Source organism: Harpia harpyja, chromosome 2 (genome assembly GCF_026419915.1).
Source record: "Harpia harpyja isolate bHarHar1 chromosome 2, bHarHar1 primary haplotype, whole genome shotgun sequence".
In the NCBI taxonomy this organism is placed as follows: Eukaryota; Metazoa; Chordata; class Aves; order Accipitriformes; family Accipitridae; genus Harpia; species Harpia harpyja.
The window spans coordinates 71,701,983-71,728,687 of record NC_068941.1 but is presented as its reverse complement, the minus strand read 5'-3'; the positions used below and the strand labels follow the sequence as shown (position 1 = coordinate 71,728,687).

General features: G+C 34.5%; 1 protein-coding gene across 17 annotated transcripts in view; it reads left to right on the top strand.

Moving 5' to 3' along the window:
• Positions 1–26,705, top strand: part of SLIT2 (slit guidance ligand 2) — a 274,697-nt gene that overhangs the window by 233,231 nt on the left and 14,761 nt on the right. For 11 of the 17 annotated variants that reach the window (XM_052780382.1, XM_052780381.1, XM_052780383.1 and 8 more), the window contains 9 exons: positions 278–310; positions 3,559–3,683; positions 3,817–3,914; positions 5,345–5,484; positions 9,529–9,555; positions 18,391–18,484; positions 20,399–20,536; positions 20,628–20,868; positions 21,205–21,335. In XM_052780382.1, the coding sequence (XP_052636342.1) occupies positions 278–310; positions 3,559–3,683; positions 3,817–3,914; positions 5,345–5,484; positions 9,529–9,555; positions 18,391–18,484; positions 20,399–20,536; positions 20,628–20,868; positions 21,205–21,335 (1,027 nt within the window). The remainder of the gene's footprint in view (positions 1–277; positions 311–3,558; positions 3,684–3,816; positions 3,915–5,344; positions 5,485–9,528; positions 9,556–18,390; positions 18,485–20,398; positions 20,537–20,627; positions 20,869–21,204; positions 21,336–26,705) is intronic. The other 6 variants (XM_052780379.1, XM_052780380.1, XM_052780376.1 and 3 more) reach the window with 3 other exon arrangements.

The window sequence follows — 26,705 nt, the reverse complement described above, 5'->3', positions numbered from 1 at the left end:
AAGTAAAATGGGTGCTTGAATTTTACTTACATAACGAATAGTTCCCAGTGAAAATGTGCATTTTAAAGAAGTCCTATCTCAGCTGTAAAGCTCCATAAAATCACTGTACCTTACTCTAATTTTATGAATTCTTTTACTCCAGGAATCATCCCTTAGTATTTTCTTCTTTCAGTTGTTTTTTCTACATTTATGGGTGTTTTTTTCTTTTTTTATGTGGCCTCTAACAGATTCTCAATCTTTTACTTTTACCCCTTTACCATCCACGCCCTGCTTCTAGAGATTCCAGGGCCTTGTGGTTTTCTAATACCAGGTAAGGTTATAAGTAGATCTGAAATGGGTGATCTGATTAAGAATGGACCTTCTGACCTTCCTTTTGTGTACCTCAAGCATACTTCTTTCCTAAGACACGCATGTTTACTGTTTGTTTTCCCCTTTGATGAATTTAAAACTGACTCTTCATGATATGTCATTTAACATATTGTATGAACAGTTTTGTTATTTTAAAAGCCAGGGTTTCAGGTCTGAAAATTACCTAACTGAAACAATTGTTTCCACTGCATTGTACTAAAATCAGTGATTTCTTTAGCTGCTTTAGTGTAAGTGAATCAGTGTAGATACTGATTTTCAGACCATATGCAAGAGAGAATAGGAGTCATAAAATGACAGAGCTCAAAAGTTTTTCTTGCAACAGGTTTCTCTAGAAGATGGTTTTGAGAGGGTTTGTGTCATGTTTTTCTTTAAAATTCTTGGATAGCTACATGTGTGTGTCTGTTTGTCAATAAAATACGGTTAGTTTTTCACTGTTTACAAAAGAATACTGCTTATTTTTTCTTTTATTTTAAGGATTTTTTCCAGTTAGGGCTTATTAAAGAATATGTATGTCTACAATATGAAAAACTAAACAATAGGTTATGAACCCAATTCTTTTTCATATACAAGTCTTTTGTAGGTGCTGGTCTCTTCTGTCAGGTGGCTGGAGATAGGACAAGAGGAAATGGCCTCAAGTTGAGGCAAGGGAGATTTTGGTTAGATATTAGGAAAAATTTTTTTACTGAGAGGGTTGTCAAACATTGGAATAGGCTGCCCAGGGAAGTGGTTGAGTCACCATCCCTGGAGGTATTCAAAAAGCGAGTGGGCAGGGTACTTCAGGACATGGTTTAGTGGGCATGGTTGATGGTTGGACTCGATGATCTTGAAGGTCTTTTCCAACCTAAATGATTCTATGATTCTAAGCAGAAAGAGGAAAGGAACAGTATACTGCAAATGAAAATAGGTTCCAGAACTGCCTTTCCATTAGACTTCAGTAAAAATATCTGAAACATTTCCATTTTTTGATATTACAACTGAGGAATGATAAATCAAAATGTTAATTTTTATTGGATACTACATATATAATAGTTAGAAATAAATGCTTACAGCACAAAATCAGATACAGTTTTGTTTACTATCTTGTTGAGACTTAGGTTCCATTTTCTGGCTCTGTTTTGGAAGTGAAATTTAGATTGCTAATCTGTTTGGGTAAATAACCTTGGTTACCGAATGTTTTTTAATTTATACCAAATAATTAGCATTTTATTGCATGAGAAATAGAAAAGAGGATGTGATGTTCAGAATAAACAGTTGAGGCAAGGAAGCATAGACTTTGAGGCTACAGCACAGTGTTACAATTTTTTTTTTTTTTCAGTATGTGCCTCTTGCACCTTACTTTTTTCACAGAACCTCTTAATGTACTCTAGCAATAATCAGCAGTAGTCTAGAGTACACAGGCAGGACTTTCTAGATGTTAATTCTATGGTTTCAACTCTTCTACCTCTGCTGTTTGCTGGTCTAACAGAAACTTTCATCAGGTGTAGATTTGTCTTTCAAAGTAAGGTAATGAAGACAAGAATAGTCAATGATTCATATAGATTGTGGCTTTGGCAATAAGCGTCTTATCACAGATTACTGTGTTCATCCATTTGGATTTGCTTGCAAGCTGTGACACAGAAGGATACCAGCAACTGCAGATTTAAAAAAATAATAAAAAAAAAAAAGTCAACCTCTTCTTGTCTAACGCCCCCTACTGAATTCTTATAATCACACAGCTTCCTTCCATGCCAGCTCCTTTACAATGACTTACCTGAGACTAATTTTGCAAAGAAAAATAAGTAAAGAAAGTTAAAAAATTGAAGTTTAAAAAAACCCTAAAACCCCATATCTCAGTAAAAGTACCCTGTTAGCTTTGAAAACTTTGCAGTCTGGATCATTTTGAGTAAAACCTGTTATGGAGCAATCAGGCAGTTCTACCAGTAGGTCTTAGGAGTTTGGGGGTTGTGTCTAGTTAGAAGAAAACACTGGTTATTCCTTAAAATATACAAATCACCTGTGGATAACTGAAGGGTTTTTTCATAGGTGAAATCTGAAATCAAGCTGGAGGCAGTAATATCATCAGGCAATAGAGCTGGAGATAGTAGAGGATGTATGTTCATTCTTTTAATAGGCATTTGGCCAAGTCACCTGTTTTCTCTTACAGTAATCGAACTTTTTTCTACCACAAAGTGTATGAAAATGAATCATTATTTATACACAGGTGATTTCTAGTTTTTAACAAATAAGCAGTGATTTCTTTGATTGTTTGACAAAAAAAAAAAAAAGATTAAAAAATTGATGGTTCCTAACTTGAAAATTCACTGTGAAAAGGCTGTATTAAAATTGTAAAACAACAGAAAAATAAATAAATATCTAAAAAATATTTATATAATAGGGATAACATTTATGTAGGACAAGGCTTTAAGCCTGGCTTCTGAAACTTAAGATTTTGTCAGTATTCATTTCTGAATTCTGTCATTACAATCATTAATATAAGAAACTAGAATGCAAACATGGATTGAAGCCTTCATTTGCACATAGATTCATGGTACAGTTTGCATTATTTGTGGGCTCAACTAAGGCAGTAATGCACAGAACTGTGGCTGACTCCGTAAGGGAGCAAGGCGCAATATAGAGCTATTTACAATACGATAGCTTGGATAATGCAATTTACATTAGAGTTCACAGATATTCAACCATTTTACAAGTAATTTTAGCAGTTCATTTTGCCATCTCTGTGATCCTGCAGATAAAAAAATAAATTAAAACAAAAATACATTAAAAATAGTTTTCTCAGTAACACCATCAAGGGAAGGATTGCAAACTGTGATAGCCCTTTTTCTCATAGGCAATTTTTACCCCCTAAAGAGACAAGAGCTGAAATTGTATTCTTCATTTTGTTAATACCAAGGGAAGGTAACTATCATGGATCAGAACTGTACAGATTTCAGAGAATGGGGACATGGGAATCACTTTGGGGTCAGCTTCTTTTTTAAAAAAAAAAGTGATAATTAAACCAAAAATCCAACCCCAAATTTATTTGGTCATGTCAAAAGAATTAAAGACAGTCCAGCATTTCATTCATGTAGAAACACCACAAAGTCTAAAATATAAATTTCATTTTAAAATTTAAAGCAATGTGGCAGATATATCCTGTCAAATATAAATTAGTAGTTGTTTGTTTCTGACTATCCAATTTGTATTTTTAAGGGCCCGTGGATGTTAATATTCTTGCTAAGTGTAACCCCTGTTTATCAAATCCATGTAAAAATGATGGAACCTGCAACAATGATCCAGTTGACTTCTATAGATGTACTTGCCCATATGGTTTCAAGGTAGGTACTGAATGAAGAGGAACAAGCTTATTGAAATGTAAGCTTCTCCTTAACAACCTTTAATTTTTATTTGGCTCCCTTCCACTACTGTCTGTATTTTCTTCTTAAATTATAATTGTTGTTCCCTGCATAGGGTCAAGACTGTGATATTCCCATTCATGCTTGCATTAGTAACCCGTGCCACCATGGCGGAACTTGTCATTTGAAAGAAGGAGAAAAAGATGGTTTCTGGTATGTTGTTTTTAATTGTAATAACAGGATGGAAAACTACTGAGTTTTATATGCTGAAATAATTTTGATGTTAATCTTGAGGTTCTCTGTGTTTGCTGGTAAGTGCACCACAAAGGCAGATTTTCAGTGCTTCTGAAATTTCCAGAACACGTCGCCATCCTTGGAAAGCTTCTCAAGCTTTGGAACTATTAAAAACAATAACAAATGACTGTGATTAGTTGAGGCATATCAGGTCAAGACAACATAGTATTGACTCCATTATGCTAATTAATAGCTAGCTAGATCCCTGCTGAAAAAATCGCACAATTCATCTGTTGTCATGTGTATTACTTCAACAGACAGCATGTAAATGATAAAATGTAAATCCCAGTGAAACAGAAAATTAATGATTCATTTGAAACTCACTATGCCAGCAGATAAACATGCTGTGAGCATTTTTAATCTTGAGTTATTTAATCACACAGTACAATTACTCCAGATGTACTTCATGAATTATGAAATAAAGTTCTTTAGCATTCTTATGTGAAATTATTAGTCATTTAATAATCTACACCTCAAGCTTGTTAGAAATGACACTTCAAAAAGATACAATTCATTATCCTGCAATTCAGTATGACATTTTCTTATTTTTTAATCCAAATTCTGTCCAAAGATTAAATAGTTTTCTATTAAAAATTAAGCATATACATCTTAATACTATGCCTTTAGAATTTAAAGTGACAGTCATGTCTCAGAATTTGACCTTTTTCATTTATTTGTTTAAACACTATATATTTTGAAAATCAAAGCGATCTTATAATGAAAGCTGTAGAAATTATAGATAGTGCATATTACATGAAAATGTATGTGTAGTCATGTTTGAGTGATCTTTTACATTTACTGCATATTTTGATGTACTTGTTTTGTATAAACATACTTAAAAGCAAAAAAAAATTACTGCTTTGAAAAGTTTATACAGGCTTTGTTTTTATATGTTAATGCTTGTAAGGTGCATGGAATGTTAAACAGAGCTTTATATTGGTGCATTTAACTGAATGATAGTGGAATACTACATTACATACTAGTCTCTGATTCCACTGTCCTTTCCATATGGTTAACTTTAAAAAAACAAAAGGATCACTTTCCATAAGAAATATAATCTAATCATGTAATATAAAGGTAGCACACTTTTCAAAAAGAATGTTCAGTGATTTAATTTAAGAAGCTCCTAAAACTAAAGATTAGGGCACGAATTTAGAAGCCTTTTTTCTGTAATTTAAAAAATGAAAAATATTTTGGAAATGTTTATTGTATGGGTTTTTACATTATATCAACCATGCTCCGTTATGGGATAGCGATTATGAATCATTGTACTTACTAATTACAGAACTTCTTGTCTGGTCTCCCTACCTAAAATGTCCATGTAGTTAGTTTTGTTTTCTGTATTACAGGTGCACTTGCGCAGATGGATTTGAAGGTGAAAACTGTGAAGTAAATGTTGATGACTGTGAAGACAATGACTGTGAAAATAATTCTACTTGCGTGGATGGAATTAATAACTATACTTGCCTTTGTCCACCTGAATACACAGGTAAGAGTATAAGAGAAAGTACAGGTAATTCAAGAATTCCTAGCAGAACAGTAATATTTTGCAGTTTGTAGGTGAATTAGTAGTTACTCTACAATTGACTTAAAGCCAGGTTTCCCCTCCATGTTTTCCTCCTGTATGGTTTGTAGTCAAAAGTAGACTTAATGCCTACTCATTAAATCCTTTGTTAGTTTTAAAATTACAGCATTTTGTTATTTAAAAGATCATTCAAAATGTGTCTCTCCCTACTGTTTACCTAACCCAGACACCCCAATGGAAAACCTCTGCAGCTGTAGAAATCTGAAAAATATTCTGCTTTTATCCTGTATACCTCATGTTACTAACAGGGCAGAAGAGGGTCTGTCTGTGACAGTAGGGAACTGAATTTGGCATTCCTGGATGCTCCCACTCCATTAGAAACATTAACGCAGAGTGTGATGCTTTCTGTTCTAGCACAAAAAAAAAAAAAAATCATTAGAGAGTTTCTAATTATTTGTTTCTGGCAGCTGGCAGCAGGCCAAAACATTCCCCTGTCTTTGAGACAGAGGGTCTCTTGGTTGCTGTCATCATCTTTGTGGGAATGGAGGAGAGTTAGAACAGCAGCACTGGAGAACAAGAAGTAGGATCTGTTGTTTACATTGATCTGTTTTATGGTTTTTTCTAATTAGACGGATCTATTTTCTGTCAGCTAGTTGACCACTAGGAGAACACAGAGCTTAAAATCACAAAACCATGATTTGAAATGCATAAAAAAGAAATGTAAAATCCACCATAACTTGGGAATTAACTCTGCTTGGTCATCCTATATCTTTACTTTAATCAATCAATCAAATTTGAGGTCTGGAAAACTGGGAGGAGAGGTGAACTCCTGAATTAATTTAATTTATTGAAAACACAGCTGACTCCTTTTTAATCCAAGGTATTTCCATCATTATTCCTACAACCTATTGGATTGATCAGATGGTTTAGGGTATTCAGATTTAAAGTCAATATTTAAATCTTGGAAACCCACTGTGAGTGAAGATGATAGAACACAAGTATAAGAAATACAACTTTGTAATCTAATATATGTATTCATTCAGTAGTTATGCTGGGTAAATGTTTGATAGCAATTTCCCCATACAGAATAAGCTACAATACCTACAGCAATACAGCTTAAAAGTATAAGTAGCCACAATAAGGTATTTAATAGTAAGTGGATGGTTCACATCTGGAAGAACAATCTTCTGCTTAGAAAAATACTGTTTTGCCAAGTACTGATACCTTAACACCTAAGAGCAATTTACAATTCAAGATTTAGAAACAAATAAGAGGTAACAGCATCAATAAGTAATAGACAGGTGTTTGCTATTTCTCCTATAACTAATATTTCAGGTATAAGTGAGTCAAGCTTCAGCTCCCCTGGAACCAATTGCTATCTCCTTTAAAAATGGGATCAGATATTCTACTGAGTAGGCTGGAAGAAAGCAAACCAAAGTCACATCAGTTCAGTATACCTGTTCAGTGGCTTCATGCTGAGTTTTCATATATCTATTAGATAGTAGACAATTCATTTTGCAAGTGCATTCCTCCTCTGCAGCTTTGCAGGTGTTTTTACCTGTGGTGTTCATCCCTTCATTTTCAACATTGCTCGAGGTGCATTTAACTGCTAGAGTCAATAGCTTGGAGTACTCACACTGTGCCATAGGAAGGACTGTTTTGTATTAAATCTCTGTGGAGTGGATACAAAGGCTTGTTTATATGTGCTACCCTAAAACTTTGATTAAGTGTGCCTGTAGCATTTCTCTGGTATTGTAATTGAAAGATACGTTTTACATTTACAAAAAAACGGCAATTGTAGCATTTCTCTATACATCTATGTAGTTAGAGCAAAAAGAAGAGCATAAACATTGGTATCGTTTTTGATGTTTGTATTGCAGTTGTGCTTCTTTAGTCAAAATACAAGAAAGTGTATTTTTTAATTTGATCCATAATTGTGCATAATTCTAAAAGGAAAATTCTATGAGTTTACATGGCAGGTGCTTTTGTTTGCTAACTGTAATTCTTTCAGAAAAGGGGATTTGCTTTCACGATGCAATGCCTACTCATAATTGCTACTGAAGTCAGTAGGTCATGTAAGTAGGTGAGAATCTTCCCACCAGCTCTAAAGTAAATCAGAACAATCTACTTGTAATTGTTAAGGTTAGATGTTCTGTTTTTTAAAAAAATGTTGAGAATTTACACTACGTCATCAGATTTTTTTCAACACCTTACCAAAAGCAAAGACACCTGTACTTTTTTAAACATACAACACCAGAGCCTCAACTCATATTATAGTTAAGTTGGGCAAAAATTGTAGGAAAAGTTCAAGTTTTCGATTCCGCAGGATACAGTACAGAATTCTACAATATACTATCTATCTTACAAAGCATCTGAGGATAGGACACAATGTGTGAGACCCTAAGTCATTTTTGAGATTAATTTTAAGGAGAAAATATAAAACATTGAGCTACTCAAGGGGTCTTCACGCCTGTCATCCTTGATCTTGCATAATAATTAAGTAACCTTCAGTGTTAAGAATTAGGCTGACAGTAGTCTGGACACATCAGGATCTAGAAATGGTATTGTTCAGAATATAAAGTAATCTTACAATTGCCTCAAGTGTGTATGAGGTACCAAATTATTTATAGGATTTTTTTTTTTTCTCTGGCCTGTAGCCTGATTTGAAAGATAAATAACAGAATCCCTGTCCACTATGGAGACAGTGATTTTCATGAGGACTTTGTAAACATTTGGATTTGGTATCTGTTCTAACAGGTTAAAATCAGATATGCATATTGCTAATGTGGTTTTTTTTATGAAAGGTATTTTTCGCTAAATGAATTCATGTACTAGCTGGGCAAAAGTAGGTTAACAATCAGGAAAACAGGCTATATATTCAGTAGGTTAAAAGATTTTGAAATTCAGAGATAACTTACCTCTAGCTGAGAAAGTCCCTGAGCTGTAAGTTGCTGGAGTCTGGGACAGTATACATACCAGGAAAATACCACCATAGGCTTGTCCTGTTCTCTTTTAATTCTGTTGGCAATACTTCAAATTGTCTGTGTTCAAGATGTCACAGCATATATATACTGAATGTGGAAGTGCACCAGCCCAGAATGTTTTTCTGGGTGAATGGTTATCTGCAAATATGCTTTACATTTCAGTAGCACAGTACAAGGAAGAAGCCAGCTGAAATCTGCTGGTATGAAATGTAAATCATTCTTCTTTAAAGTTTTATTTTCATGTGGAGGGCTTGTTAGAATCTCAAGTTAACTGTGAAAATACATACAAAAACTACAAAAAATGTTGTAAAGAATGTTGCAGTGCAAAACCAAACAGTCACTTTTTGACTTTTCTAACAATCCCTTGAAAATTTATGTTTCTCAAGTATGCAGTGTCAATTTTAAAACAATTAAAAAAGCTTATTATATTGTTGCTTAAGAATCAGGAATCCATTTTTCTCTGCCTTAGTTAAGTTTTACACTTACCTCCACAGTTACAGGTGGAAAGACAAAGAATAGTATTTGGACTACACTATGAGCTTTCTTAAGATCACAGACTGTAACTGTGAAAAATAGTAAGCCAATGGAATCAGCGGACACTCAGCGTGTCTGATGAAACCTTGAGAAATAAAACATTTAAAATACCTTACTATGTCCTGCACTCTTTAACCTCGCTATTCTCTTAACATTATCATCTCCTTTATTTTAACCTCAGTCTAGTAAACTTCAGGTCATTTTATGTACATTCTCTAGATTATAGGTGATCATTTCTCTTGCTCATTATCATCAGTCATTAGATCACAGATCTAATTGATCCAGAAGTAAAACCTTTCTTATGCCACCAGTGGCATGCACTTCTTACCTTTTCTGTTTGTTTTGCTCTGCTGTAGGTGAGACTCTGAAGCTTGCTTCATTTTGCTATATCAACCTCTCTGCTGCTATAGTTGTGCATTAGCTTAATGTGCTATGCTGTTGTATTACAATGTAAAAAGTCTCTTGTCTCTTCTGTCTTTGTCACTGCAAGCTGCTAATCTGAATGAAGTGGAAAAAGGTCAGTTGTCTTTTAAGCCTATTTTCACTTACTTTGGTTTCTCACTTTCCTTAAAGGTGCATGGATTTCAGTTCTTACAAATGATCAAATAAATCGTTTATAATTTAGAAAGCTCATTGCAAATCCTCAAATTAGGCTCTTGGCTCTTGCTGTGAATACATATCAAAAGAATGTCATTGAAGATGCAGATCGCTGTGCAGGAGTACTTTAATACTACCTTCATTGTCTTTTTTTCAGATGTATTAAAACTAGGATTAACAAAAAAGTTTACATGGTGATCTTCTGAAATCTCTATTCTCATCACCTTAAAGACATACCTTGGGTCCATTCTAATGTATTCTCTGTTTTATAGCACTGTTTTGCTTTAATTTCTTCATTAGATTATGATACTAGAAAATATGCTGGAGTATAAAATGGCATCATTTCTGCTCATCAGTTCTTGCTCATCATTTCTGTGGCCTTTTTTTTGCTGTAAATATCTAAAGAAACTGAAATGACCACATTAAGCTGAGGCTATGGTGTAAGAAAGGTAATAGTGGAAAGATTTATGACACTAACTTTGGGTGTTTCTGGTTTTTATTTTTTTTTAAGTTTCTGCTTAATACCTATTTCTCTACCAGAGATAAAGCATCTTCTGTACAATCTGATCATCTATACAATCTGAGAGCTAATACAATCAGTGACTACATATTTATGAAGTTACATATTTAGTTTTAAGAGCAAATTAATCATCTTGTAGTGTATTGGCCATTAATTTAATTTGAGAAATATGTTGTGCAGTCTATAAAGCAATATAATATTTCACTAGTAATAAAAATATGTTCATTATCCATGAAGTGACATGTTGAGCAAGGCTGCAGTCATACCATCTATGTTGATTAATTTAGACACCTGATGAATAGTTCTTACAACTTAAACTCAGAGCCTAAATTCTCTCTGTAACTGATGGAGAGAACAAGACATTTCCAGAAAGTGATTCCAACCACAGGTGTTCCATGCTTAAAGCTGTATTCCGTTTAGACATGTTGCCATATTTGCATTTTATTATTACTTATCTGGACAGCAAAGATAGCCTCCTGTTTTTCTTTCCCCTTGTCACTTCCTAAGTTACTTTTTCTACATTGTTCTGTTGCTATCCCAGTATGAAAATGGTTCATTTTATAAAAGAGTACTTGTCTCTAGAAAAACTAGGAAAAGTGCAAGCAAGTACAAATAAATATAAAAGTTGAGTTATTTGTTATTCTTGTTTTTAATTAAAAAACACAAAAAAACCCAAACAAAACCAAGCAGGTTACAATAACTAGTTTGACATCTGTGATTCATGGATAAAATTTTGCTCTGTCACTGTTTTCCAGTAGCGTAAAATAAAGAATTTTAGGATTTACTTCCAGAAATTAAAAGAAAAACTTAATTTCTATGTTCATGAAAAATAGCTTTTCAAATAGAATGTAAAGGGAAGACGCTACTGTGAAGAGACTCAAGTCTCCATTTCAAGTTGAAGCAGCTGTTACCTGTGCATAATTAGTCTTACTGATAGTTTAAATGTCTTTAAATGTGATTAAAGGCAATGAATCCTAAACAGAACTGTAGTCACTATAAATGTATTACACAAGCGTGAACTATAACATATTAAAATTACTGATTATATCAAGAACAAATTCCTCACAAACAAATTATCAAACACCCAGGGGATATGAACTAAGTTCAGCACCAAAATTAAGCAGATGTGTATGTGATACATACTTGTATTAGCTTGCCAGCTGAACATGAAAGTTATTAATGGTCTATGACTTGCTTGGAGGATCAGTCAGTTCTATCATGCCAGACATCTTTTGAATTGTGACAGCAGTAAGAAAAAAAAAAAGGAATAATTTAAAGTCATTATCTCAGTTTAGGCAAACCATAGACACATAGATATATTTGTTTGTTTGTTTGTTTGTTTGTTTGTTTGTTTGTTTGTTTGTTTGTTTCAAAACTTCATTACATGGCCTCCTTGCTACTACAATAAAGGAGTTGAGTTACTACTTTCAATTCACTTGGTAATCAAATAAGTACCTGCCTAAAATTTAAGCATGCAGGTCATCAAATGCAAATCATGTCATATCAAACTTGATAAAAAGTTTAATTATTTCATTAAATCAGGATCATAATCCTCATTCTTTTAAGAACTACACATATGTGTTACAGCTTCTTAGAATAGATACCTTTGCTACTCTTCCTTTTCATCACTCATTGTAAAATTTTCTGTTTAATCTAGCTTAATATACTTCAAATGACTGTTTTGTATTAATAGCTCAAGTGTTAAAGTAATTTTACTGCATTTTCATAAAGGGGGAATATAAATGATATCCTTGGCAAGCTGAGCTACATGCTGCTAGTTTGATCACTGTCATGACTGATTCTGGTCTATGATCCATTCTTTTGTTTTCCTTAGTTGTCTTACAGCTTACCTGCCTTGAAGTTACTATTTCTTTGTTGTTGCCAAACAGCATATGTAAAACAACTAGAAATGTTAAATAAGCTCCATCTTACATTTTGATCCACAAGCATGGTGGATAGATGAACAGAGTTAAGCAGTGGTGAAAGATAGGAACAATCCAGCAATGAATCAGATCTAGAATTTGACTTCAAAATTAAATTCCAACAAAATGTTCAGATTTGTGGTTACAAACTGCATCCTACTGTGACTGTGAACTTTTTTTAATTATAAGCAACTTTGTCCCTCATATAGTAGATATTTTTGTCTTTTCTGAATAATGAGCTCAAGATTTGAAATTATTTATGTTGTCTACTGTTCATCAAGACTTTATAAAAATGCAGCACTTTTCTTTATATAGTTTGTTAAATGGCACTGACATTTTCCAACCACTCTTACAATATATTGGCTATTTGAATCAGAAGTAATTAAAGAGACCTCCAGTCAAAGACTCAGATAATAATACTTAAATGATAAAACATAAATACTGTAGAAGTTGACTCACAATATGTCGCAACCAAGCTCAGAAGCTGGAATGGACATATATGTACACATAGAAAATCCTGCTATTCTAGCAATTACCAGTAAGACTGTAATATATATTTGTTATTTTAGCTTTGGGACAGCAAATAAGTCTTCTAGCAAAAACCTGATTTTGATAATTAAAACTGACCATTCCTTCTTTTGCATTCTGTCTCTAGTTTTTATTCTAGTATCATACTCAGCTTTGCTAATACGGTAGTGATTTTAACCTTGTTTCTTCAGTAAGCTTGCCTGTAATTAGCAATGTGCTATTCTATTCAGAAGCCCATGTCCATTTGTGTTAGAGCTCTCCTCTTCATTCAGAAATATAGTGGCTGACATTGCTTTATTTGACTGTATTTTTAATTTATTGCCCAATTATTCAAAATAACAATGATGTAAATCTTTTTTTACCTCAATGCATTGTTCCTCATTATTTGTTGTACTACATGTCTTTATATATTGGAAAATCCAGAGCTAAGGGTCTGTTCGGCCTTGAGAAAAGAAGGCTTAAGGGAAAACTTATCACCATGTTCCAGTATTTAAAGGGTAGCTACAAAAAAGATGGAGACTCCTTTTTTACAAGGAGTGACATGGGAAAGACAAGGGGTAATGGGTACAAGTTACTCCTGGGGAGATTCCAATTGGACACGAGGAAAATTTTTCACAATGAGAACAATCAGCCATTGGAATAGTCTCCCCAGGGAAGTGGTGGATTCCCCAACATTGGACACTTTTAAGATTCAGCTGGACAGGGTGCTGGGCCGCCTCGTCTAGACGGTGCTTTTGCTAAGAAAGGTTGGACCAGGTGATCCTTGAGCTCTCTTCCAACCTGGTATTCTATGATTCTATGACAAAGTTTTTCTGTGATTTATAATCTCATCAAGTCATAAGAGTGAATTAACATACACAGAGGAAACACAAACTGACGTGTGAATCTAGCAAACTTGTAACTTTGGTTAGGTGATCAAGGATGACATACAATTCATCATCCATATTTAATAATGTTGTCTGGCTGTTTAAGTCTGCATCATCCTCTATATCTAGCTGCAAAATCTCAGTAAATATTCCAGTCTTGACCTTGGAGGGTTGTGTTCATTTGGACTGTGCTGACCACACAGAGTTCCACTGGTTGCAGTGCTACTCCATACCAGAATCCAGATTTCCTAGATTAATTAAGCAAGATGTCTTATGAAAAGAGTTACTGCTGGTTCTAATTAAACTTTGGAAGCTTTTCATAGGATTTTCGACACTTTATCCACTGCTTATTTTTAAACAAACTATTTGTTGCTTATTTTGCTACATACAGAAACATTCCCATCTTTCAAAAACATAATTACTTAGCCAAGCTCTTACAAAAGCCTCAGTTACAATACTATTAGATGAATAAAAGAATGTACAGACGCATTGGTGTCAAGCTTCCTTGAACTGAGACACTGTTTCACAATCTTTTTCATTTTTTTAAAGTATGGTTTTTTTAAAACATTGTATTATGCTTCCCAAATCAGGAAACTCTAAGATTTCCTTCCAGTAAAGCCAAGGAACCTAACTTGGTAAATCAGATATTTCCTTCAATAAGTGTTTCACTTTCATCACTATCTTTTGATTTCAACAAAGTTACTTTCTCCCCTTCACCTTGTCTCAGTTAAATTCTGAATAACACACTGGTTATTCAGTACACTAGAAGAGATGTTGCTTTACCGGGAAACTATTCTTCAGTGGTTCAGATTCCATGTCACATATTTTTACTTACCTTTTTTATTAACTTTTTCACAAACAGATATATTTTGGTTATGGGAACGCTCCATTCAGAATATAAATCCGTTAACAGTACAAATGAAGATCTCGCACTTGGGTTATTTTGGTTTGTTCTTCTGGTATTTATATTTTCATTCAGAAGTTCAGTATCTGATGTACATATTTTGGATTCCATCTTGAATTTTTCTTGTTTTTCTTTTTACTGGTCCTGTGTGCAAGTCTGTCATGAATGCTACTCTCTTCATAATGAAAGTTTGTACTTTATGTAAAACTGACTTTTTTGTTCATAGGGTTTTTTACATTATTATTTCACTGCATGGACCGCCATGTTTACCATGTCCTTTCCTTGATTCCTCTTTCCTTCCTTAGGCTAGTTGCTAATGGACTGTTTAACTGAAAGCTCCCTCCAGTAATACGATTCTGACTTATTTCACAGTGCATACAGTTTGCAAATGCAAGAGGATACTTCCCTTCCTTTTATGCTGCCACAGCGCAAAAAGTCCTGTCTTTTAAAGACAAGTGGGGTTTTGAATCATTGTTTCTCTTCTTTTTCAGTCTGTGCACTTTTCTACAGAGTGCTCAGATCAAAGTCTGACCATAATCTCAAAAATACCTGATGATGTTTGCAAGCCATTTGGCTGCAGTCAGCCTGGTAGTGTAACATTGATCTTACGATTTGAAATGGACATTTTTCAAAACTGTAAGCCTGTTTCAAACTTAAACTTCCAGTTTGACCCTCAGTCTCTATGCAGGATTTACAGCTATGACTTGGGAATTAAGATTTTTCAAGTGTCCCTGAGCTTTTCCTGAGGTGATTCAGCTTTCAGTGTACTTCAGGGCCTTCAACTTATGACTACTAAAATGCAGTGTACTCTAACTAAGAAATCATGTATTTTACAAGTACCTTGATGGGGGAAAAAAAATTAAAAATTAAAAATAGACAGGCTTAGACACTACTCAATAAAGCTGTTTGCCACACAAGTAATTTTGTAGGTCTGTGCCAATAATAATCTGAGCCATGGCCCAGTTACTATCCTGTAGCAAAACTGATGCCAGTTCAGTAAAATTGACAGCAATGGTGAGATTGCTTGTTCCTATTATGCCAGTCCTGATTTGCCTTTTTCTCAGTATTTTGAGGGGTTTCCACTGAACTTTTACTGTGAATCTATCTAGAGATAGCAAACCTTCAGCCCTGCTTGAAAGATAGGCTCAATATGTCACTTTCAGAAAGTGTCTGGTATACTGTTAGAATCTTGGGAATATTTAGAGGTTTAGAGGTGTTTTTGTCCAAGTCTTGTAAGTACTGAACAGCCATATTTTTATTATTTGTAATTGAGGTGTCATATATGTTGCAGTTCTGCATGTAATTTAATATAGAATATATGCTACAATAAGATATTTGTATGGGGGTGTTTGTGTGTATATATATATGCATATATACACATATATGTAGGCCATAGGAATGTGTATAAACTAGGTTAAAAAACAAGTGGGTTTTTGCTTATTCTGCTCCATGTTCCTGAAAATCTGAATTCTCTGTTCCCATATTTATATCTGACTCTTAAATCTTGCTGGCCTTTAAACAGATTTCAGCTATTACAACAAGTTCTGCAAATTGGCTAAATGCTATGTGAAGAAGTACTTCCTTTTATATATGTATTTATTTGAACAAAACCCTTTGAAAAGAGAAAGGGAACTGGGTTTTGGTTGATATATCATGGGATGCAAAGAATCCCCGGTATGTCAGGATTCTTTGTGCACTGACCTAGTCATAACAGTTGCACATTTCCAGACTAATAAGTCCACTGAGAGTTTGAAGAGGCTTTGAGGATAGAATTAAAATCCTTTGTGTTAGTCATCTTCAGTGGCCTGCATTTGATCTTTATTCAGTTTTCTACATATATTGACTAAGTCACATTGTTACTGACAGTTCTCCTGAGGACTGTTAAGTAGCCTGTGCTTGAAGGCCATTTTCTTGTGTTAACTCAAAGCTTTATTTGGTTTTTGTAGGGAAAATGCACTACTTGCAAATTGGTAATGTGCTATCAATTTTTTTTTTTTTTAAATCTTTGTGTAGAACCAGTCTGTATCTTTTGGATGGTTGCAAAGTACTTGTCTAGCTGGTTTTGGCTTCTCTCATTTTTGAAGATGTAGAGGTCCCGTGTCTTATCACACTTAGCATACATGTTTCAGATGTGGTTTTATCATAACCATCTTTGGCTCTGGTTCAGTTTTGCCTTTTTCTCTATCCTTGCCTTTAACGTAGACTGTTCCTCAACTTTTTTAAGTTCTCATTTATTTGTCCATCAGTTGAAATAAGTTCTACATACCCTAAGAGATAAGTCCTGGAAATAATGTTTCAAGTCCTGGGTAGTCAGTATTCATATTCACGATACTCAGTTTTAAACACTAGTATGTAAGCACACTTGCTGTGGAAAGGACAAATTTCTCTGGAGGATCTATTGAACCTGTAAAAAAAAAAAAAGACAAATAGACCTTTAACCATCTACTGTTGCTTTCACTTTATTATGATGTGTGCTTCTACAATTCCAGAGAAGCCCATGTAAGCAAGAAGACAGCTTCTGTGTGGTGCTAGGTGCTTGGCAAGGAGCAGTGTAAAGTGTCAGAAACCTTAGTGCTTAATGACAGTATTCTGGAAGATATCTTCATTTGTATCCTCTCTCCAAAATTTCCATTCCAATGTTATTATCCTATACCTTCCTCCCTTTTTCCAATCTACCTGTTCCTGATTCCACCCAAATTGTGTCCCTAAATGGTCTGTCCTTCTTTCCCCATACCATATTCATGGTGGTGCTGTCCTCATCCTCAGTACTGTGTTAGTTACAGGAAAGAGGTGAAGCCCTTATACGCTATTTTAATCTCAGGCTGCCCTTCAGCAGATACTGATTCTTCAGCCAACTACACTGCATGCCACTACCACACTCAGATAAGTAGAACTGAGGGACATCAAATATTGTGTGTCTTTGAAGTAAAGTTCAACTTGAGCAGTGAAAGTGTCTGCTCATCCACCGCTATCTTCTGCTCTTCCTCATTTTGGTGTACAGTTCTACTTCTCTTTGCTCACTAGCTCATGTTTTATTACTTGACAAATTAAAAGGGCCAACCCTACTCCTTCCATAGTTTCAGGGCCTGATAGACCTGGGAGTCCCTGAATTCAGCAGGCACAGGGTTTATACCTGTTGATTATATGTGTATTCTTCATGTGGATGCTGGAGTATATCTATCTTACAAACCAGTGATAAATTTTGCGAGTGCACTATTCATAGTATCTTCTGATTAGTTAGTCAGGAAACAAGACATTGTTGATCTCTTTGCACACCTGTAAGTGTTTCCCTGCCATAAAGTTGCAAATAAAATCATACTTTAACCATATTAAAATATCTTATAGATTATACAGCCCATGTTGGAAATTAGAGCCACTGCTTCTAGCAGCAGGGAAGGGTAGACATTTGACATAGTTCTTTTTTTTCTTTTCTTTTCACAGAACAGATTCTAGATAATTATGGTACATTAACAAATGCAAAAATTGGAGTCATATTTAAGAAAAACTGGAAAGCAAGTTTTCATTTTGGGATAATTGGAATTGTATTGACATGCAGTGATATTAACAGGGGTTTTTCGGGTAATTACTTATAGTGCAAATCTGGGTATTTCTGCGTGTAATGTGCTTAGAAATAAGTAAGAGAAAAGCATATTGATGGCTTGCTTGTTCTAGAGAGAAGAGATTCAGTCACTAGTGTTTTGCTATACAGCAGAGCTAGATAAATAATGTAAACGAAAAAATATTCATTTCACAAAGTTATCATTTATATCCATGGCTAGAAGATTGACATTGAACTAATTTGTTCTTTATAAAGGAGTTATCAGAAAGATTAGTATTTATCATTATTATTTATTTATTAATATTTATTATAAAGATAGTAGTTATTATTATATCATGAAATATGCATTCTTCAGTGTCAATAAAAAAGTTGTAGCCATTACTTTTAAAGAACAAACAGCTATTTTCAGGTCACTGTGATATTTTCACTGAATTGACAGCATACATTATATTTCAGGTGAGCTCTGTGAGGAGAAACTAGATTTCTGTGCTCAAAACCTGAACCCTTGCCAGCATGACTCAAAGTGTATCTTGACACCCAAAGGATACAAGTAAGTCTAAAATATTGTCACAGTCCAGTTGAATCTAAATTTCTTTTTTTTATCCTGCTTAACTTATTTTCCTTTTCTTTTATTGGAAGCAAGTTCTATTCTCAGAATACTAATTTCAGTTATTATCAAGCATTACAGCAGAATAGGCCATTATTTTCATTTAGATCTGCATTATTATCTTAAATATGTTTTACTAAATTTTACTGATCCTTAACAGTTCTAATTCCAGTCAGATTTTAAATAGAAATGCAGAGTGGAGCAGTTAGTCTATGTGACAGTCTATACAAAACCCTTTCAGTAGTTTGGACAGTAGGAAAATAATTGCATTTAATTGAGGTGGAATAATTATACTGCTTTCTGAGAAGTAATTGTGAAAGAGATTATTAGGAAGGCACACTGGAAGGTATAAACTAAAGAAGTCCATCCCCAGGAAAACTAATCTTTAATTATACCATATCCTTATCATAATTAATTAGTATGCACAATTTAAAGTGTCTTTAATAGGCTTTAGGTTAATAAATACAGGAAACCTGCAGCTTTCAATTGTTGTCATAAGCACCTGTTTTATGCACAGTATGCTCTTGTGCTAAAAGCAGATTATTTATTATCATTCCTACTACTTATGAAATGACGTTTTATTTAAAATATGGCAGAAAATATTAAAATATATTAAATATTCAAATGAACATGAAATTAAGTTGATAGTTTTCAACTGGAAAATAGAAAACTTGTTGGATTTCAATTGTTGTGTGTTATGTTTATTTTCTTCATGCCACTTCAGTAAACCTAGTTTGGTATCTTATACTTTGCTGCCTAGTTCATTAATCTTCCATGTTACTTTCTGAGATTTTAAATCAGAAAATAGCACATGCAGTAACTTCAAGAACGTATCTCACTTAGCTTTTTAATAACATGCTTTATATTGTTTTTTCACTTATTTGCGTATGTTTAAATAAAAATTGAGACATATTTGACTGAAGTACTTAATTTAAAGTTACACAGCTATTTAAAATCACTCTTGCCACTTCAGAGCAAATTTTAGATACTAAAAGAAACACCACCAATGAGGGAATCACAGGATCTAATGAAATCAGTTACATACATCTTAATTTAAAAAAAAAAAAGGTAAAATCATGTGGATGCATGAATTTGTAATTTTTCCATTCATTTTTGACAGAGTTCTGGGCATTCACTCAGTCTAATATATGAGAATTCCCTGAAGAAATGACCCTAGCATTAACAATGACAGTTGCATGGGGAAAAAAAGGAAAAACAAAACCAGAAAAAGGTTACATACTGTCTTGAGGATATGCTGTTTCTAGTTCAGTGGGGGCTCATGGAGGACGGAGGATGTGTTTTGAGACTTCTGTTAGTTCACTAACCGTGGAGCTATTTATAGTAAATCAGGCTGGTGGAACTTCAAGGGGAAAAAATTTATGCATAACCTCTGAACTGTATAAATGGACCATTGGTCCATTCATAGCTGTTCAGTTGACAAAGAAAATACCCATCAGTATAATACAAGCCTTGGATTATTTGTCTCAGTTTCAGCAACTAAGCATATTGATTATTTTTAGTGTTTGCAGCCACTTACAACATCCTGTAACGTTCTGCATTACTCATAAATTCCAAGAACTGTCAAAATGATTCATGAGAGCTCTCTAGATTTAAACCACAATTCTTCAATATAATGGCAGATGAGTAAGCATATGTAACTAGCAAACCTGTATTCATTACATATGTAGATTCCCCATATAATAACATGATTATGCTACACAGTCTTTACACACAAAGTCACAGTAATGCATTCTTTTTCTTGAGTTTTAAACAATTCAGTAGTTCCTTAATTTTGCCATAAGCACACTGTATTGTTAAAAGGCACTGTGCTACCCCACTTTCTTTCCTGTTTCACAGATGTGATTGCACACCTGGATATGTAGGTGAGCATTGTGATATTGACTTTGATGACTGCCAGGACAACAAATGTAAAAATGGAGCACAGTGTACTGATGCAGTTAATGGATATACATGTATTTGCCCAGAAGGATACAGGTGAGAAAGATCTGAAGACAGTACAAACATACATGTCTTCTGTCAAAGTTGCTTTTTATTGGAAATACTAATTTTTTCTGTTTGTATTTAGTGGCTTGTTTTGTGAGTTTTCACCACCAATGGTTCTACCTCGCACCAGCCCTTGTGATAATTATGAATGTCAAAATGGAGCCCAGTGTATCATAAAAGAGAGTGAACCAATCTGTCAGTGTTTATCAGGCTACCAGGGTGAGAAATGTGAAAAGCTGATCAGTATAAACTTTGTCAACAAAGAATCCTATCTACAAATCCCTTCAGCTAAGATACGCCCCCAAACCAATATCACTCTACAGGTAAGATTGCTTGTGTTGTAGATTCTGATCTGGAAAAGAGTGTAAATTACTTTTTATGGTGGGGAAAATTAGCCAAAGTTGTCATTGGCTCACTTAAACAGCTTTTCACAGTTTGAGCTAAAAATCTAGAAGAGTCACTGGAATAACTCTATATTCATATTGAAGTAGATGGCCTTACTGATAGGAAGAGAAGGAATTTTATCAGGTTGTCCTTCAAGGAAGAATTTTATAGTGAAGTAATAGACTATGGCAGTAAATTCAGAGATTCACTTAATACAGCATTTTGATTTAATATTTATTTTTAGTTCTTTCTAAGTGTTTCTTTCTTTTAACTAGATTGCTACAGATGAAGACAGTGGGATCCTGCTCTACAAAGGCGATAAAGATCATATAGCGGTAGAGCTGTACCGGGGTAGAGTGAGGGTCAGTTATGACACAGGATCTTATCCAGCCTCTGCTATTTACAGGTGAACCCAAATAAAACAAATTTCTAACTGAAACAAAACATGTATTAATTTCTTATATCAAAGTAATATTTTTTAATAGATGGTTAAAAGAAATATATGCAAATGAATGTATTGTCAGACACGTAAAAACCTATTGCCAAAAGACATGATTTGGCTTAGAAAATAATGCAGATGCATCAGAAAGATAATATATTATTTGATGCATTAAAACTGAGTAAGGATTAGCTTTCAGCAGAATACTTATACCTTTGTGTAAAGCTCACATGTGGAAGTGGAGTTTTTTCCATGATGTTACTCCCAAATAATTTCCTAGTGTGCAGGGTAAAGTGCAGAACTATACTGAATAAGCAGAAATTAAATGGAAGTTTCTCTTCTCTTCTGTGTTAGGCAGTCATATAATGTGGGACTTTTCCCTGACAAGTTAAGAGAAAGCTAAAAGCTTGATTCTGAAAAAAGGCACTACCCTTGAAAAAGACATGTTTTTTGCTTCCAAAGTCATTAAGAGACAGAATCCAAATCTGCTGCTGGAGCATAATTTTTCAGGTTTCTTTAAGTCAAACTTCTCTGGTTCTCTAAAAAATTACCACCTGAGCTTCCAGGGAGGTTTTATGTAACTTCTCAAGAATTTGCAGACAGACATTTCAAGAGTGAGCAAAAAGACAACAGGCATCACTTCTTGGCTTTGATTGCCCTATTGTTGCTACAAAAACATTCAGAAGTAAAGGGGAAGTGTTAAATGAGTTTTCCTTGAATCTTCTTTTTGCTGTATTTACACCTTTTGTGTTGTAGAATTTTATCTAGTGTATATTTATTTGCTGGAGTTTGTAGCAGCTGACATTGTTCTGCATTCTATTAGGGACATTTCATTGAAAATAAATGATTTTTAGAAATGATTGTACTCAAATGGCAATATAAAATCAAAAGCTTAAGTTTATATAGCAGGGAAACAATGCTAAACTTTGTTAGGTAATAACACCAAGAGAACTGTGGTTTTAGTAGATTACTAAAAGCATTCCACAGAAAAAAAATCATTCCTATAAAATACAATATAAAGTTGTTTAGTAAAAACACAGCCTTTTACAATAAGCATCTTAAGGTTGCTTTTATTTTCTGATGCAATATGTATTTCATAAGGTTTTTATACAATCCTGTTAAATGGTTTAACATGTGGAAATAGTATTTGTATTTTAATTGTATAAATTTTCATACACTAAAAATAGGATTTGACTTTACAGGAGACTGAAGTATATAACACAAATTTAAAATTGCATGAAACATTCACTTTTCTCAACGACTACAATTCAAAATAAGATTATTTTTCTTTTCTATCTGGGATAGTGCTAATGAAGAAGTTTAGATTGTTTTGTCAGGAGTTTAATTATTTTTGTTGATTTTTATTTTGATAGGTACAGCTCTCTGAGAATAGGAGCCAATAGAAATCAGGATCATATGTAACTTGAAGTTATTTTTGTTCCCATTTGTTTAATCTATCGAGAATACTTCTTCCCATTCAAAACATATATATTTCCTTCTTACCAATTTAACACTTTTTTCAGTATTACTGGAATATAATAAACTCTGGTAATTCACACTTGTCCATTTTAGTTTTCTAGAAAAAGATTGGAAAACAATACTTACACAGGTAAAATTAAAAACCATAAATGTAGAAGGGATTAATAAGAAAGTAATCAATTAACAAACAGTCCCAATTAGGTTAGTCTTACAGAACAATTAGAAGCATCTCCCCTACATAGTTGATCAAGTCTTTTGAATTATGTGACAAGTGGAGAATACAGGCACAGTGAAGAAAGGGATGGGAAATGTAGTGAAGTGTTACAGGGTGACATGGTTGTTTAGTGAAGCAGATACACACTTGTAGTATTATTACTATCATTATTATTATTATTATTATCCTCCCTTTCATTTCAAATTAGCATGATGGTGAGTTTCTAGAAGATATTTGAAAACAGTCATGCAGTGGTACTGAGATCAACTGTAATGAAGTCTTTTGCCCTTGAGGGAAGTGCATATGTTGGAAGCCACGTATACATTTCCACATTTGTATATATATTTGTACATCTAGTGATCACTGTACAAGTTAGATATTATTTCTTTTCTATTTCACATTCTAGAAAGGAGTATGTTGTAGCACAGGGTCTTTTACACATTATACTCTAATCCCTTCATCCTTTCCAGCCTATTCCTGTTTTTCTAACTTTTGTTTCCAGTTCTTACTGTTTTACCTTCCTAGGATCTCTGTGACTTTTCCTGCCCTTTTTCAGCTCTTTACCTTCTTTTCACCCTTTCATTGCATGTTGTCTTTCTGTACCTTTGTTACCTATTAAAGCTGTCTCCTGTCATGTTTCCTGTCCTTCTTTCAGTCCCTCCCTTTGGTTTCTTTCCTCCCTTCCCTCCCTTCATTTTTTTCTAAGCCAGCTAGATCTGATCGTCTTTGCTTAAAAACTGCTCACAGATATAATCTACATTAACCTACTGATTCACTTTTCTTTCCTCTTCTCTATTTCATCCTTCTCAGTCTCCTCCTTGACTGAATTTCCAGTCCTGTTTTTCTTACAATCCACTACCATCCATTACTCTGATTCTTGCTTTATTCTATTTCTTGCCCAGTCCTACCTCTTTCTCTTCTTTCTCCATAGGCCTAATTTTTGCTGCTTCTGAATGAGAACCACAGAGTTTCTTTGTCCTTGTAACCTTGATCTAGCTAAGGCAATACCTTCTCTTTGAATGGGTTGGCAGGCCCAGATCCAGCAAGTACTACCGCAGCCCAGCAGTACAGCTGGAGGGAGGGTGCTAGTCATGAAATATAGCCAGCATGAACAAAGAATTGGGGTTCTAGCCCTCCAGTTTCTGCAGACTTCGATGTTGTCAAGATTTTAACACCTTGCCTCAGTGGATCTTCAGAAAGATGACAAATGGATAGACATAGTGCCAGCCCACTGCCAAATGTCGTGACCTGCAAAGCAGGGTTAATAGAAGCATAAGAGGTAGGAGTGTGTTCCCTTCAGTTTGGGAAACTATATCTGGGCTGTTTAGGAAAAAAAAAAATCCGTTTCAGGCACCATTCAGTATGGAAAATTTTAGAAGAAACAGTTGAAGTTTACCAAAGTTATAAATAGCTAAAGTAATATTATGAAATAGTGTTGTGCGTTCATCCTGGTAGGCAGCTAAGCACCACACAGCTACTCACTCATCTCCCCTTTCACCCCCAGTGGGACAGGGCAAGAGAAAAGGAAGAGTAAAAGTCAGAAAAATCATATGTTGAGACAAAAATAGTTTAATAACCAAAGGAAAAGTGGAGGAGGAAAGAAAGAAAACAAAACAAGTACTGCAATTGCAATCACTCACCATCTCCCATGGGTAGACCGATGCTTAGCCAGTTCCCAAGCAGAAGATGGCTAACCTACCTAAACCACCCCCTCCTCTCCATTTCACTGCTGAGCATGGCATTATATGGCATGGAGTATCTCTTTGGTTAGTTCAGGTCATCTGCCTGGTTGAGTCTCCTCCTAACCTCACGCGCACCCCTAATCCATTCACTGGGGGGCAGAGTGAGAAACAGAGAAGGCCTTGACACTGTGCAAACATTATTCAGAAATAGCTAAAACATCAGTGTGTTATCAGCATTGTTTCGGTCACAAATGTAAAACACAGCACCATGTCGGCTATTATGAAGAATATTAACTCCAGCCAGCCAGATCCAGTACCAATAGGTGATGAATTATAAAAGCAAAAAAGTTAATGTATTATTTTTTATCAGAGAGATATGAAGAAGACAAAAGAGCATTTTAACTCATAACGTTTAGGAACTGTGAGGTTTAAGAACAATTTGGTAACAGGGTAGACAGTTTGCAAACTAAGATGGTAGGTTGCCTACACTGAGGACAGAAAGGAAATTACAAAAACTGAGAAGTTTATCAAAAGAGTTAACAGATTTCGTTAAGGAAGTGAAGTTTCATGGATAGTATAGAAAAAAGAGTAAGACAAGTCGTACTCCACTGAACAATGATGAGATGCCTGAAACAGAGGCCAAAATAAAAAAACAGCCAATAGAGTGATTGAAATGGAAGATTTATAATATAAATGGCAGTCAAGAAATGGTGTGTTGAAAAGGAGTCAAATGGGAGCTATAAAGCCTACAGAGGTGCTTGCAGTAGCAACAAAACAAAGTTACAAACAGATGATTTAATCATGATAAATATGGAGAATCAGCAATAACAGCAGTCTAGCTGTGTAGAGTGGATGAGAACTACTTTACCAATGGGAATTGACTGCAGAAAGAGCCATCATCCCAAAAGTACTCATCAGTCAATCTGAGTAACAAGATGAGATATGGCAGTGCCAAGACCAATAAAGAAAATTAATTCATTGGAGGTGGTTATTTGGGAAAAGTTGATCCACTTGCATTTTGTTCTCTCTGGACGTCCATTTTTAAATGTTAAATGTTTTTTACACAAAAAAACCCCAAACCTTTTCATTCTTTAAACTAGTTTTCATCATATATTTATTGGAAATATGGGAATATTTCTTCCCAAATCATTATTCTACAGAGTTCCAGAAGCTTTAAATCAGTTTTTCTTATAGCTTTTCATTAGGATCTATGCATTCGGCTCTCATTTCTCTAATGGGAAATGGGCTAGAAGTGCATTGGCAGGAAATATTGCACAGATATGCCTTGTGTTTATTTCCCCTTTAATTTAAACCACCCTTACCTAGGAGGGCTCCTCTTTCTGCAGTAAATTTTTACCAGTAAAACAGTTTGAACTAGAAGCTTTTAATAATCATTCTTAACAGAGACACATTCCCTTTACACGTTATGTTTTATACATCCCTGGAATGACCTCTTGCTATAAAAATGCATGTTCTGTGTTGCTCTCATCCTTTTAAATACTATTGTGTGAAAGGTTGGTAAGTTGTAAAATAACATAAATTTCCTTGGATCAAGAACATTATATTAGGGTTAAGACTTACTTAAGAAGTCATATGCATTTTGATTTCTTAGCACAACTTTTTTCCTGGATTCATTGCCATGTGTTAAATAAATTAATCCTGGCACTTTTCTTACTGCTTGATCACAGCAAACAAACCTCAATACCTTGAATAGACCTTACTCTTTAGGAATGATGAACCCTGACCTTTTCCTTCCCCCCATGGAACCTGGCAGTCCCCCTCCTGCCCACTCCCAAAAAGTGTTTATTCTGCTAGTGTCTGCTCTGTTGTGTGTTTGCACTTTCACATAGAGCTGAGTTTATGTAAAGCATGCATGCTACCATGCAGATCTTTTATCCATATTGGGCTGAGCCAGTCCACAGAGTTAGAGTTGGTAATAAATCGCTAAGAAGCTATTTAATG